Source organism: Trematomus bernacchii, unplaced genomic scaffold, assembly GCF_902827165.1.
Source record: "Trematomus bernacchii unplaced genomic scaffold, fTreBer1.1, whole genome shotgun sequence".
In the NCBI taxonomy this organism is placed as follows: Eukaryota; Metazoa; Chordata; class Actinopteri; order Perciformes; family Nototheniidae; genus Trematomus; species Trematomus bernacchii.
Window position 1 is genome coordinate 9,584,662 of NW_022987851.1, and position 16,704 is coordinate 9,601,365.

The window sequence follows — 16,704 nt, forward strand, 5'->3', positions numbered from 1 at the left end:
AGCACCTGCTAATGATATGCTGGGCCTATTATATGTCCTGATCGGTTTATTTTCTGTTTTATTTTTGAGTAGTCAGTCTGTCAGTTTCCTGTTTTACTTTGAAAGGTGTTCCCCTCCTCTCTCATGTCTGTATTTGCTTCCTGTCTCTGTGTTTTCCCTCCTGTTTGATTGTCTGATTGTGTTCTATTTCGTATATGGCTTCGCCCTCTAAAGCTATCGCTATTGGGTAATCCCCCTGCGCACCCGCGCAGCACTGAAACACTTGTAGTCCACGCCCGCCCGCAAGGTGGGCCCCACACTGTAAAAACTGTTGCTTTGGTAAAACTTAAAAAATATGTGTCAAGTGATTCCAAGCAATTTTAAGAGTTTAGTCAACTTTTGCATTTTTTGAGTTGGTGAAATGTACTTTCTTTAGTTTTCCTCTACTCAAGAATGTGTTACTTTGCTAAAACTTAAAAAATATGTGTCAAGCGATTCCAAGCAATTATAGGAGTTGGGTAAACTCACTAATGTGATTTTTTCTGCATATGAAAAGATGAGATGAGCCTACAATTAAAAGCCCAGATATTAAGTGTAACCAATGCAAATAACAATCTGCTAAGAACCACACGAGAATAAAGTAAATTATAAAACACAATTGAGTTGCCGGAACCTATATCAGGGTTCTTACACCTTTTCCAAAGTCAAATTCAAGCACTTTTCAAGCATTTTCAAGGTGCATTTTCAAGCTTTTCAAGCATCTTACAGCTGTTGTAAATGACATATTTATATACACATACTTATACTCAAATGATTATTTCCCTACCTCACATTAAATCAGATGTTCTTTATGCTATAAACAACCAAATGTGTGTTTCATAATAGCATTCTACATGAGGATGACAAATTAAAAATGTTAGAAAAGAAAACTAAGTTTAATATTTCAAAATGAGTGACCCATCTGTACGTAGACTGGGCATCCCATATAACCTGGCTGAGCCAATATAAAACAATCAGCCAAATAACTTTTCAATACATTATTGATTACTATTTTTGAGGTACTTTTAGGTTGGCAGTAAACACAAGTCAGAGGTACATGGTGTACTTCTACTCCACTACAGTTCAGAGGTACATGGTGTACTTCTACTCCACTACAGTTCAGAGGTACATGGTGTACTTCTACTCCACTACAGTTCAGAGGTACATGGTGTACTTCTACTCCACTACAGTTCAGAGGTACATGGTGTACTTCTACTCCACTACAGTTCAGAGGTACATGGTGTACTTCTACTCCACTACAGTTCAGAGGTACATGGTGTACTTCTACTCCACTACAGTTCAGAGGTACATGGTGTACTTGTACTCCACTACAGTTCAGAGTTACACGGTGTACTTCTACTCCACTACAGTTCAGAGGTACACGGTGTACTTCTACTCCACTACAGTTCAGAGGTACATGGTGTACTTTTCCTCCACTGCATGTATATAATCCCTTTAGTTACTTCACAGATGTGGATGAATGATGTGAAATATAATCAAGTGTTAAATCAGACTTTAGTTCCACCTGGAGTAAATCCACAAGCTACCCTGCAGTATACAAAGTCATTCAAACTAGCTGCAACTTTACCAGCTTTGATAACACTTTCATGATCAATCATTATAAAACATATCGTATACAATTATTAGGGATGCTCCAATCGCCAATTTTGGAGCCGATCGCCGGAATCAGTATCGGCCGATACCGCTCTCTTTTCCTCTCTCCCCCTCTCTCTCTCCCCTGACAGCCTGTCAGTATCTCCTGCAGCTCACTGATCCAGTAATGAGCGACCCGACAGTGAAAAATAAATATATTTATAACTAGTTTAGCTTGTTCCAGAGGTAGATAAAATAGCTAAGTGTGTTAGGTCTAACTCTTAATGTGTGTTCTGCTCCGCTCACCGGTCCGTCACAGCGGGTGGAGCTGCAGGATTTCTGCTTCACACACACGTTGCATACCGCTATTTTATTGTCATTTTCGGACACTTAAAATACTGCCAGACTAGTGAAGCCATTTTGGCGAGCTTGTTTTGCCGCGCACAGAGAAAAGTGTCATGTATTTTACATGCAACGATAGCCTAATCTAAAATGCTCTACTATGGCGTACCTTTCGTGTGGTGTGGCTCGTCAGCGCAGACTCTCGCATCGTTATTGTTGTACACTTTGCAGGAGGCTACTCTTGGGCTTCGCTTGACCCTCGTCTTAGCCATGGCTTGTATTTGTCTTCTGCTAGCCAACGCTCGTTGAAATGGCAACCTCCTGGCATACTGTCATCTATCACTCATCAGAATGCCCAGGTCACACACGTAACAAAAACACTTGCCGGTCACGCGCATTGCGCGGGAAGGCCGGAGCGGAGCTGTTTTATGTAAAAGCGAAGCAATTAAGCGCGCTCCGACTTCTTTATTTTCTTTTAATCTAAAAAGCGAAGTAAAGCATTTACAATTTCAAGCACTTTATCCCAAATTCAAGCACCATTCCCAAAATTCAAGCACTTTTCAAACCTTGAAAACACCTCGTACAATTTCAAGCATTTTCAAGGATTTCCAGCACCCGTACGCACCCTGAAAGTGGCACATGGGTCCTAGAATAAAAAGAACAGACGATTATTTCAACTTTTATCTTGATAAGTGAGAGCGCAGGCCAGTCTACATGAATGCAGGGCAAGGCACGTTTCTGTCCAAAGGTTTCCATGATGGAGTCGATAATGTTTTAAAATATCACTTTGAGTGGTATCCCATCTGTGATTAAAAAAATAGAAATGGGTACGTTTACCTGATGCTCATTATATTGGTATGCAAACATAACACGTCTTGAATTAACCTCTGAAACAACAACTAGTCTGACACACTCAAGGGCTTACCTAATGTGAACCTGAAGTCCATAGCAGGAGGCAAGAGGAGGTGTGACTGTTTTCTGGTGAGGCAAATGAAAGAACAAAATAGTTACATGATGACAATGTAACAATCATTTCAGTAGAATTCATCAAAACATATTTAATTAATTAATGGAATCAAACATTAAAACACAAGTATCATTTAAAACGGTATTGTATTTATATACATTTATAAGGATGGCATTTATTAAGGATGGTATTGTTAGATACCAGTACAATTCCATGATTCTCTACACAGCAGATCCTAATAACTTCAATATACACTCCTTTATCTCGTTTGCATACTGTCTAATATCTACTTTATGTTGTAGTAAAACATCTCCTTAATAAAACTGTATTTATTGATATTTCTCGCTAAAGACTGCATTTTACTGTTCTACATTGAACACATCTTGCTGACGTTATACATGCCTCCTCGCCCAATACACAATTTTACTGAATTGCGCCTGAATGCACCTTAACTGAAGTCACCTCCGTGACTTTCTACTGAGAGCTAACGTTAACTCTCCTGCAGATTCCAACATGGATTTGCATCTATAGCGTTGCATAAGCATGAAAAATATAGTTTGCACTTAATTTTGTATAATAACAACTCGATGCTGTAACTGCAGACTATGAGTTTAAATTGGGTACACTAAGATTGTAGAAAGATAATTCATTGCTCACAGTAAAACAAACGGCGAAATACATATAGAGGAATTAATATCAAATAGGCGCATTAGTAACTTACTCTTACATAACCGCTGGGTTATAAAGTAGTAGGGAATAGTTTTAACGGAGGTATTTTATCGCACAACATGCACGGCAGGAGAGCCTCTGAGCCCCGCGGCCGCATCACGGTGCCCGGGCCAACGCTTAGAGCGGCATAGGGGAACAGTTTGCGGAGTTGATTCTTAATACGTACTCTTAACTTAACCACTTTTAACAGAATTGCGTCGGTAAGCACTTGATGCAAACTTTGCCCAACAACTTTGCGTGAAGAAATAGACTACATGAGCACGACAGGGCTGAGTCTATATAGTATAATGCTAATAGTAATAGTATTAATAATTGTAAATGGCCATTGGTCACACCACCAGTTTGTTTTACTGTAAACTTAGAGGAAGAGTGCAGACTGCTGCTGCCTGCTGCAGCCTGCTACACACCGACCCCCCCCCCCCCCTCTCTCCGTCACACGTGCAATTGGCGATATACAGAACAGTGAGAACAACACAACTAAAGATGAACAAAGCGCCACGTTCAAAGAAGAGAAGTGACAAGTGCAAATGAAGTAAAATGCAAGCTTTGCGAAAATACTTTTTTTTCTCTCCCGCGGGGGGGGGGGGGGGGGGGGGGGGGGTGCGGCGTATAATCGAGTAATATTCGCCAGGGCTGTCCGATTTTCGAATTTGATCATGGTCAGTTTCTAGTCAGCATCAACATATCTGACGTGTGCCAGAAGTTGGGCAGCCCCACTTATGTCAGTAGGTTCGTCTATTTGTAGGGAAAATCTGCCGCTCGCCACTGAAGCCATAAGACAGGTAACTTTCATGATACTGTCTGCTGACAGTTTTTTTCCTCTTTTCTTTCGGTGGTGGGTTGTCGGCAGTCTATGCAGTATGCACTGGTGGTTGGTGGTTTGCTCCGCACAAGAAAGCGCTCCATTTTCCCTCTTGCGTGTTTCTCTGTTTTAATGTTGTCCTTCAGCCTTCGATGTGTCACGGTCTTATAATTCCCACCTGCAACTGCGTTAACAGCGAAATATGGGGTTCTGTGAGGATTTTTTTTTAAAGAATTGTTTTTAGGTATAGAGTTTGCCTCTGTATTATGAAATGAGTGCATACAAAGTACTGATATAGTAAATTAAAAATAATTATTTTTGTGTAGTTGTATATTGCAATAATAACGTATGGTTGTCACAAAATCCCACGGCACACCCGGACTTGCCTCACGGCACACCAGTGTGCCGCGGCACACCGTTTGGGAACCACTGCCTTAACAGATGCTAATGTATTTTCGTATTTTTATAAGAAGCATGCATGTAAACAAAACTCATTTCATCACTTCTTTAAACCAATGAACACATTTTGTTTCATTGTATCCTAAACTTCATCCTTTAGACACATTTGGGTCTAAAGCCAAAATTATAACTGTACTTATCTAAACATATGTCAAGAATATTTAGATGATATGGTATTGTTGTTGTAGTTTTTACTGGGTCGACTCATTCAAATTGAAATACTTTCTGACACACATATCCCACAGAGCATCAATGAACAATATATCATATCAAGATATAAATGAACATCAAAAGATTAAAAAGTATACAAGAAAACAACTCGGAGAAAGAATAGTGAGAGTGAGAAGGTGAGGCTAAGAGAGGGAAGCAGAGATATGAGGTGCCATCCGATGGACTTAGAAAACACAAAGGCAAGAGCAGTGTTACGGAAAATAGCAAGTGACAGATAAAAATCACTGGTGCTGCAGCACATGGTATCTGTCATTGCAACAGGCTGATTGATTCAGCCAACGTAAAGCCCAGGAGGCTGTGGGGTGTCACACTGAGGGGGGCCTCACAGACAACGCGCAGGGAACAGCAATGTCACGTTAGGCTTCCCTGTTAGCAGAGATGCATTAACAGCCAGAAGTCACTCAACTTTTGCATTGTTTCACACATCATTATTATTTTTGCACCATCATTATGCCAACAACTAAATGTTTTGGAAAAGTGTGATCATACATTTAAAATCTAAATCATCAATTTCTGCTCTCACAAAGTTGAATAGACAATCTCCAGTGTGACCTAAACACTTGGTCTGAGTCTTCTTGTAACACTGTATACCAAGGATGGAATGTTTCATCCTAAAGTTGTGTATGGAAATCAGGGATGCACCACAGAGACTCATCAAACCAGCACGAAAGCTGAATCACCAAAAGCAGAATCCCCTACACTTTAGAGCATCATTATATTTTGACCACAGTCGATTATTTGTAAGAGAGCACTTTTAGAAAGCCTGAATTATAATCAAAAAAAAAAACTGTAATCTTATTTCCACACACTTATTTGAAGCACAACAGTCAAGTGCAAACATGTTTTCTAGAAAATAAGAATTCTACCTCCACTGACACATGCTATCACTCTGCCACAGAAGGCTAGTTGAATGTTTTGTTGTGCCTGATATCAGCAGTGGGTTGCATCTCATTTCAGATTGAGCCAGAGCTCTGAATGGTTAACCTTTACTGCGCTCCAGTAGGATGCATAACCATACAGTATGACGTGTTAATGTTTTATATCCCCACTTTAATGAACATGTCAACCTGATTTGATGGAGACGGATTGGCCGGATTTTGCTTCTTCAAATTAAACCTGTGCCAGTCATTTATATGCAAGGGAGGCTCTTGAATATGCAGGCTCTCACACCTTCTGTCTGTTCACATATCATATTTGACAACACCGAGGTAGAACAAAGGCAGATTATGGTTATTTAATATGCTTCCCACAAGTGCATCTGTGACCATGTAATCATTCACTCAGAGAATGGAATGAAACACAAAAGGACATTCTGACTGCATTTTCATTTGAGATATAATTGTGTATGTCATTTATGTGCGTCCCTGATTCACCTTGTGGAGTTGTGCCTTGTGGGTCATAAAAGGAACTCTTTATAAGAATTGTAATTATTTTCTTTTTGCCTTATATGTTGCCATGTCTAACCAACACGTGCATTCGTGAAACCAACCTCAAGCAACCTAATGAGTTACTATTTAAAGGTTTTGAAATACTTTGTACAACATTGATGAATTCTGTCCCAGGAGAGCATCAAGACAAGTCTTCAACAGAAAAGACCAACGCTGTGGTGGAAAAACGTGCATTAATGTCCAGCCGTGCAGACATGGAGGCGTCCAGTGACAAGCTGTTCTGCTGCAGGTGGGTGCGCTACAAGGTTCCTCTGGCCCACAGAGAGGAACTGTACCACATCCTGAGGATGATAGGGCCTCTGGTAAGGATTCATTTAAGTTTTGGTTTGAAATGTAAGGAAACAGCTAATGTTTCTTAGTTTAAAAAAAAGCTTAAGCATGGCTTTCAAACAATGTGAGCTAGTAACTGCATCAAGTGAACCATTGTCGATGTTTGTCTTTCTAGCTGCTCTCTCGAATCCTCAATTACCTGTTGCCATTTGTGGTTACAATGTTCTGTGGGCGTCTGGGAAATGAAGTGATGGCTGGCTATGGATTAGCGTGTGCTGTAAGTGGTCAATTATATGCTCCACAGACTTAATGAAATGTCTGATTTCAAGGTAGAAATTTGACATTTTAGAACTATAAACAAAATATAGATCTTACAATCCTCTCCAAACCTGATGATTTAATCAATATGTTTTATAGTTACTACTTATAATAATAATATTGGTTACATAAGAATCCTCAAGTGTAAGACTCATTCCAGTATGTTTCATGTTCATTTCAGACCATTAATGTCACAACTGCAGCAACAGGAAATGGTCTGGGGCTGGCGTGTGATACTTTGGTGTCTCAGGTTTGCCCAATGAATATTTTCCTCCAGACGTGAACTGTTTATTACACCCTTTTCTAAAATGTTGAACATGGTCTGTTCTGTTTGCAGACATTTGGTGGTAAGAACCTGCGTCGGGTGGGAGTGATCCTGCAGCGGGGCATCATCATCCTGCTGTTGTTCTGTCTGCCCTGCTGGGGTCTGCTCATGAATGCCCAGGCCATCCTATTGTGCATGGGCCAGAGCCCTGAGGTGACCAGGTAACTAACAGCACCAAACACATGAAAAACTCACTTCCAACGCGAGACCCTTTCCTGTAGTGTGTTATGTGCTTCTTGCATGTAAATGGTCGGAAGCGGCCAAAATCCCAAAGTTCAGGCCAGAGGGAGTTTGTTTTCTGCAATTCCCGCCTCATAGCCTCCATTGGATTAATTTGTTTTATTCCATAGCATAATGACATTGCTATGTAACTCGTGTTTCTGTCGAGTGGTGCAGTGATCACGTATTTTGGAAGGCCAGACCCGAAAGTTAGCATGGCAAGGTATCCTTTGACAAAAAGCATTGGCTTTCCCCATTCGATTTCCGTATATGGAACAACAAACTTCGTGGTCAACACACATTTAGGATACTTACACGTTATGTTAAACAGGATAATCTCAACATATTAACACCACTTTGTGATTTCTGAAGCATTTATAGTCTTTGTCTCTTCACTGTCTCTACACTTTTTGATTTCAGAATAGCCCAGCTGTATATTACAGCCTTTCTTCCTGCCGTACCAGTGAGTTGTAATATTTCACCTTTATGAGCAAACTACATAAATATTCACTGATGTAGGGATACTGTTATCCCTCAAATCGTCAAAAGAGCTTAAGCTATATTTTGTTTTCTTATAGGCAATGTTTCTCCATCAGCTTCAGGTGTCTTATTTGCAGAACCAGGTGCGCCAATGTTATTTGATTAAAAAAAAAATGAAAACATGTTGTCTTATTTAATGTAATTACTGAAGGGAAAGGTATAAGTGTTCCTCATTGCATCATCTGCTGTTTGTGTACTCAGGGTATAATATTGCCACAAATGTACACTGCTGCTTTGGCAAACATAGCAAACCTGGTGACAAACTACATCTTCATTTACTGGCTGGATCTGGGTGTAAGGTAAGTGTCCTCACATATTTCAGTTTGAATCTGATTTCAACAATTACACACACTGATAACACCGTGTCTGTGTGCATGTCTTACAGCGGATCTGCAGCAGCCAATGCTCTGTCTCAGATTTACATCTGTGGATTTCTGTTTGCTTACATTCGCTGGAAGAAGCTCCATGTAAAAACATGGGGAGGTGCGGATTTAATTTTCATGATTTCCCCATGCATCACTCTCTACACTCTCTATCTTTTTCCCTCTTCATATCTAAGTCTCTCTCTCCCCCTGCAGGCTGGTCTGTAGAATCGCTGCACGAGTGGGGCTCCTACATGAAACTGGCTGTTCCCAGTACAATGATGATATGTTTCGAGTGGTGGGTTTATGAGTTTGGTGTATTCTTTGCAGGTAATACAAATATATTAATAACTACTTCGAACCTATTCTTTGAGAAGTAAACAGTGATATTTCATCAAAGCCTTTGTCTTTGTTTCTTTTGATCAGGAATGCTGGGTGAAGACCAGCTGGCAGCCCAACATGTTGTGACTACGGTGGCTTTCATAACCTACATGGTACTAACTACAACTCATTAAGATGTATAAAGCATTATATTCTTACTGTAAAGGTACTAATAAACTAACGTTCTTTTTAGCATTTGAGCACTCTCAATGGCTCACTGTTTTGTGTTCATACTTTCTGATTCCTAAATGTGTTGTTGAAAAAATGAATCCATAGTTCCCTCTAGGTATTCAAGCTGCAGCATGCGCCCGAGTGGGAAATGCCCTCGGTGCGGGAGACACTGCCAGGGCCCTCCTCACCAGCAAGATCTCATTCGCTCTTTCAGGTCAGTTATTAAAATGTTCTGTTGTTGAAGCCTATATTGGTAAATAGCCTTTCATTTCTTCTACATTTGACTGTTTGACAGATTTCACTGCCCCTCTTTTCCAGCAAGCATCGCAGTTGTTGAAGGTGTTGTGCTCAGCTCTACTAAAACAGTGATTGGCTACATCTTTACCTCTGATGAGTGAGAACTGCACTCACTATTCACATTCAACTGTATTATAGAGTAAATCTGCTGCATGAAAGATACAATCTCAATTATCGTTTCAGGAAGATCATAGGTCTTGTTTCGCATTTGATGAATGCTTACTGTTTCCTTCAATTCTTTGATGGTCTTGTGGTAAGTCTACAAGCCTGCACAATAGTAGTATGATGCCAAAATAAGTCATATATGTGAAACATGAAATGTTGTTTTTCCTCATCCTAGTGTGTGTGCACAGGCGTCTTCTTGGGTACGGGAAGACAGAAGATACCAGCTGTGGCCAACTTCATCGGATACTACTTTATAGGACTTTCACTGAGCATTACTCTAATGTTTGTTGCGAAATTAGGAATTTTAGGTAATCATAAGAAGTGATTGTAGTTTGTTATTAACACAATCATCCATGACAAATAATAAAATGGGTATTAATAGCAGGTTATTATAAATGAAGCCTGTTGTGCACTAATTCTTATTTTTCTCTCCAGGTTTTTGGCTGGGACTGCTCATTTGTGTTGTCATACAATCCACATTCTACATTATTGTCATCTTTAATTTCAACTGGAAGCGGATGACAGAGGAGGTATGCAATTGACCAATAATAAATAATAATTAGCTGTCAAGACATGCACAAGTTGTTTTAGTTCTACAGCATCAGCTGCCAAGACAAATTGGCAGTTACAGAACGTCCACACAGCAGCGTTAAAAAAATCTTGGAGGTGGGCGTATCTGAAGCTTGGGGATTTTTTGCGAGCAAGGCACCAACAACCAATCACATGAATCTCCCGCCCCCGACATACGAAGCAAAAAAGTTTGAAGTAAACTGGATATAAACTCCCCAAACAGGCGAAAACATACCACTGTCTCTGCCACCTCCCTCCATGCCTGCTCCTCCGGTTTATATCCCGGTAGGCAAATAGGGACTGGTCATAAAGCACCGGGTGATTCGCTACCGCTAATTTCTCCTCCATTTTTTGGAATATGAGGAAATGACCTGCGGTATGTCTCTCCCAGCATACACGCCGTTTGATTGGCTAGAGCTTGAACTGTCAGATTTGCGTACACGGGATTTGATTGGCTGACGCTTCCACCTCAGCCTCAAAAGTTGAACATTGTTCAACTTTGAATCCTGAAAATCCTGAAAATCTCCGCTCGCCTGCCCACAATGCAGTTCGGCGAAAAGTGAGGCAAATGACGTCACCCCATTCAAAGTGAATGGGCAGAAGCGTTTCAAGATTTTTTAACGCTGCTGTGTGGACGGTCCGTCATGTTCTTCATATCTTCTTGTCTTCAGGCTGTGAAACGAGCTCAAAAAAAGGCACACATGACATTATTGGACCTGTCGGACAAGGGAACGAGTAATGGAAACGTAAGTTAGGCCTACGTTTTATTCTTTAACTACCAACCTAAATGTTTTGCTATTAACTATTTCCTATAGGACACTGAAATCCAAGAAACCAAATATCTGATAATCCCTCTTTAAATCTCACTGTGCTTGTTCTCTATGCTACTAAAATAACGGGCAATGTCTTTCTCCAAAGTCAGTGGACGGCTACATGTCTGTGAGCTCCGGTTGCCATGAGGGGAACACAGAGACAGAGAGGGGACATGTGGTCCAGCAGCTGAAGGGTGGACGTCTCTCCACTACACAGCTGATCCTCAGACGAGGCCCCGTTATGTTTGCGGCAGTTTCACTTCTGGCTGTGGGAGCAAGCGTGCACTTCCTGGTCCCCTTGCCAGAGATGCTGCATTCAGAGGCCAACTTTACTTTGGACTGGACCAATACGACATATACCCCTGATGAAACGTTCTCCACTGCACTGGTCCCAATAGAAGGGTAACCCTAAGATCCTAGATCATACAATCATTGTTTGTGCATAATGTCATAAAGCATTGAATTTAAAACTCGTTATCTGTGAGAAAACTGACTAAAACAGTGGCAGATTTTATGGAAAATTCAGTAAGTGAAAGGTTGAACTAATATTTTGATTCAAGAGATTCAATAATGATTTGAAAATAGCAGTAAACAGTCCTTCCTTTCATCTGCAATTGTCAAACTGTTATCCGGCTATTTAACTCAAGTGAACAAGGTTTAAATGGATCTTTAGACCAGTGGTTCTCAACTGGTTAGGCCTCGGGACCCACTTTTTACTTGGTCAATACATCGCGACCCAACATTTTGAAGCACTCAAATCTATTCAACAAAAAATCGTGCTGTAATATATACGCTTTTGAGAATACAATATTAATAAAAGTGAAGTACAGTGCATATATCCCTTATATCCCTTCACAGAACTAAAGTATGCTTTTAAACAAGGTTTAATGAGATGATGGAATCAAAGCTGAACTATATAAAAAGGCACACATGCTGAAAACCCAACCCCAGCAGGGGGGTCTGGGGGGATTCTCCCCCAGGAGATTTTTAGAAATACTAACATAAACTACGCATTCTGGTACACTCTGAGAAGAAAATAAATAAATCTATTACTACCCGACATATTAATAATATTTTATGCCATTGTTTGTTTTTCACTGAGTTCTGACATCTTGCTGCGAGAAGAGGAGATAGTCTGTGTGATTTACTTTAAATTGTGGGTAAGGGTAGATAGCTCCCATTGTTCTGTGACCTGTCAATCATCAAACCGGGGGTCATATTTCATTATGTGTTCATTTTTATCTGAAGTTGTACCCATGGATGTATAAAGAAGAGTTCTACCGCAGTTATTCTCCGTGGGGACTTCCGGCAACAATCTTGAATCTGATTGGCCAGAAGACTCGAAAAAACATCAGCAGAGATGTTTTATTGAGAAGATGATCACTACGTGACAGAAGTTTTCAAAACCATTTATGGTCTCCGGTACTTTCAGTCCAACGCCTACTGCATGCACAGCGTTAGAAAATCGGTCCTTCAAAATAAAAGTTTGCATTTTTTCCCCCCAAAAAAAAAAAAAAAATTGCAATTTATTTTTTCAACTTTTTTTTCTTCACTCACACATCCGCGACCCACTTGAAACGGGTCCGCGACCCACTTTTGGGTCGCGACCCACCAGTTGAGAACCACTGCTTTAGACCATCTCTCTTGTTATGGCAAAATAAAAGTGGTGTTTGTTGAAATGTTAATAGATGTTGTTGAATAATTAAGTTTCAGTATTTACTCTTGGAGTAAAATAAGTCGAAGTAACATACTGTAATGTTCCACATGAGTCAGAGACAGGAGTGTAGTTCTTTGGTTTAATAACTCACTGGGAACAGGGCAGAGAACGTCCAATACATGCAGAACAGGTCACAACTTCATCAGCAGCAGCACTACTAAACTCTTTAACTTCCAACTCCAAGAGTGGGGTCAACGTCACACGCTGGCCAGCCCTCCCCCTCTGCTCCCCCAACCACAGACCTGCACACTGACCAGCATTAATGAGCACCTCTGTGATTGGCTGAGAGATGGGAGATAGACTGACACACAGAGCACCCTATACAGGTTATATACAGGGTGGCTACAATACTGTAAGTGTTCCCATCTTAATACTAAATGCTTATTGTACTGATGGTGGGTGAAAATACTTGTTTGCAATTTAGATTCAATTATGACTTATCAGAGCTTTGGGTGATATTGTTGTGGCAGCTTAAATAATATTTCCCCGGTGATTCTTAGGTTATGTTGCAAAATCCACAAACACAGTATTTGTCTTACATACCTTTAAAGCATGCACGCATGGCGCCCCTTTATATGAGAGCCCTATTTGAGCTACATACAGACTTATAAATACAACAAAAAACAAATAAAACAGCTCCTTGCTATAACCACATTCCAGAAGCAGGTTCTCTCCATACAAACAGGAAATCACATCACCCTCCACAGCAGGGAATCTAACAAATGGGTGACCTGAGGACTGAGGGTCGGTTCCTGCTTTTCCCATACTCCAGAAGTCCTGTCTCACACATACGACCAAAGTTAATGGTTATCTGCAGTGTAATACATGCATTATATCTTACAGGTTACCACATATTTACCAATGATAAGAATAAGAGCCTCATTGACTCTCATGACTGGCCTGTTTTCAGAGCAGATAAATGCAAGCGCTGGCCTAAAGTAGGTTGGTTTAGCATAAGTGGCTACACAAAGTATGTGTATGGCTCAGAGCTAGCTGTGTATGGCTCAGAGCTAGCTGGAATTTCAGGACAACAAAGACTAGAGCAACTGGTTACCTTCAACATAATCAAAACAGCACAGCAAAGACAACATCATTTTGATAACAGAACTGTTACTTTTTCCAGCCAGGCTCTCAAAACAACTGAAACACCATGCTAACAAAGGAATCCCTCTTCCATGTACATGATAAAATAACAACTACTGTAACTAAGCATAGCACCAAACCAGTCTCACGGCATTTTGTGTTATAGTCACGAAATTAATTTAATCTATTGACTCGTGTTCACCAACACGATTTTCGCATTTTTTTCGTGTCACACAGAACGATTTTAAAAGCAATGTATTTATATTGGTAGTATGTTTCGTGCCTGCACCACGTCTTTTTGTCCGGTCGGGTCTTGGAATACCAGAAGCTGTGTGGTTCATACAAACATTTTCTTACTCAATATCTTACCCTAAGCCTAACCCTATCCCTTTTATTTTAAACTGTATAATGTCTGAGTTTTTTTGCCGCCCGCGAGGAAAATAAATGGGGCAAAGAGCCTCAGAATACTGAAATCTGTTTTTTTTGTCACCTTTTTTTCCTTCTAATTTGTTATTATTTGGTGCAGGCACGAAACTACCAATATAAATACATTGCTTCTAAAATCGTTGTGTGTCAGAATACTGAAATCTGTATTTTTTAAATCTGTTTTTCCTTCTAATTTGTTATGATTTACATTGCTTTTAAAATCGTTCTGTGTGACACGAAAAAAATGGCAAAATCGTGTTGGTATCATAGACTGTATATATAAAGGTTGGTATACACGAATCAATAGATTAATTTCGTGACTACATCACGAAATGCCGTGAGACTGTGATAGCACAGCATTAGCACAGCCACGAAACATGGTTTAGCAAACGGTTGTGACAATCTGATAATTACTGGACCCCAAAGCAGAGACTGGCACATGTAAGGATCTTTAGGAGTTTAATACAAAAATGCAAACAAAAAGGAAGGCAGTAAAGGAGGGGAGCTGGCTGGTAGCAGAGAGAGTCATCCAAGAAAAAACACTAGAGGATCTGGAGACACAGGGCTAAGGGCTGCAGAGAGGCCCTCTGGATCATCCAACAACATGTAATTATTTGGCAGATTCGTCGAGTGAGGACCGGGCTTTTATGGAGCAGGTTGATGAGGTGAGTGGAAACAGGTGTGCCTTATCTGTAGCCAGGCGAATGCCAACCACACATAAGCCCTGCAGAGAAGGAGAACCAGAAGTGATGGGGGAGAGAGCAAACACAACAAAAGCAATGCAGAGATATAATATTACTAAGTTTTTAAGATAATTTTGTTGCAGATGTCCCAGAGGCCATGTTTGTAGTCTTCTCTTGTTAACCATTATGATTCAATAGGAAATCCTATTCATCTGGATTTGTGAAGAATAATATGAGTCGACAGGAGGGTGAGAGTTAGTGGGGCAATGATTCTCAACATGACAACCATACGTTTTCCACATTTTAATTTCTTGCATAAAACAATATTATAAGAACAACAGGGCAAAGTATTAAGATGCACTTATAGTATTCCATCTTGGATTCACTTAGCACTGGGGTTGTATTTCCTTAAAATTGATTGGGAACCACAACCCTGTGTTGTAAAATGATGATACATTTTCCTTGTATTATTGTCTGTACATCCCTAAATATAAGTCACTGTTGAGATCTCCATCAAAAATATTTTTCCAAAACGTTTTACTATTGAATGATGTATAAAAACTATCACGTCCTTCCTTTCCCCCTCTTGAGCCACATTCCCCCGTTCATTGTCATTCTTTTCCTGCAGTTTTTTTTTATCCTATCCAAGTCACCTCCCTCCCACATCCAGCCACTCCCTCCTGAATAGATAATTACCTTCCAACTTCATTACCTTCGCTGCCCACCTTCTTACCGGTTCTCACGTCTTTAATAAATCAATTCATAATAATCCTTTTTCCATTTACACCTGTTTGCTATTTGGTCAAAGTGACTGTTGCTTCTTGCCATAAGCTTTTGAGCTACTGATCCCTGTTATCTTGTAACCTGGAACTGTGGGACTGCCTTCTTGGTTTTGAACTTTGCCCGACTTGTTTCTCTGTGAGCTTTGGTATATTCTACTTTAATCAATACACTGATCCCGTCAGCCTGAGTCATTCATACGCATTGACAATAAATCATTGAACTCTAACACTCTTCCTGGATTGTTTATGTTTGTGTCCGAGGTCACAGGGTCATATAGGCTAAGGTAATCCATTATCATTCATAACCACTTGTGCTATTTTGTTGACAAAAATTAAATTAAAATAAAGTAAATTAAAAATAAAGGGTGGGGTTTTAAAAGTTGAGCACGTAAAGTTTAATATAGCTCCTCATGCTCCAAAAATGTAATTATTTTAAAAAGTATTCATGTACGCGCCACGTCAAGGAAAACCATATACATAAAGGGCTGGGTGGACCATCCTTATTATACTTTAGTTTATGTTCAAATGCAGTCTCCACTTTGTCCAATACTAAACAAATTCATCAAAACAGTCTGAAAGAAATGTCTCCTAAATGTCTTTTTTTACAATCCCTGTCAAACACTTTTCTTGAGCATAAAGTTTGGTCACAGCATTTATTAAATGAAACTATTATCTCTAATCCCATACTTCATTTATGTTATATGTTTCATTTCAATTAACTTTTAGACATTTACAAAACACGTGAAAATAATGAATTATCACATCATCACAATCAATGCCAACCGTCTAGTCTGCCATTTTGTACATGTTTTATCTTTGGAGTAATGGTAAACCTGAGCAGTGAATCATTGACCCAAACCATGTTGTAGGCAGTGCATTGTTTTTGATTTGTTTAACCAAGATCAAAACATTCTTGCTTTCAAGTCTTTGTTGCGACTGCAAGCTTTGTTCTGGTTTTTCACAATCAGCGTTGTTTCAGCTGGTGTTGGCTTGA

General features: G+C 40.0%; 1 protein-coding gene across 1 annotated transcript; it reads left to right on the forward strand.

Moving 5' to 3' along the window:
- Positions 1-4,389: 4,389 nt before the first annotated feature.
- Positions 4,390-11,565, forward strand: LOC117468951 (multidrug and toxin extrusion protein 1-like). Its single transcript, XM_034113338.1, has 18 exons — positions 4,390-4,431; positions 6,704-6,891; positions 7,035-7,136; positions 7,359-7,427; positions 7,515-7,663; positions 8,142-8,184; positions 8,300-8,344; positions 8,463-8,560; positions 8,647-8,744; positions 8,840-8,953; positions 9,050-9,117; positions 9,281-9,389; positions 9,494-9,569; positions 9,656-9,725; positions 9,813-9,945; positions 10,073-10,167; positions 10,879-10,953; positions 11,126-11,565. Exons 2-18 carry the CDS (start codon positions 6,766-6,768, stop codon positions 11,423-11,425), a joined length of 1,770 nt encoding a protein of 589 aa, XP_033969229.1. The 5' UTR covers positions 4,390-4,431; positions 6,704-6,765; the 3' UTR covers positions 11,426-11,565.
- The last annotated feature ends 5,139 nt before the right edge of the window (positions 11,566-16,704 follow it).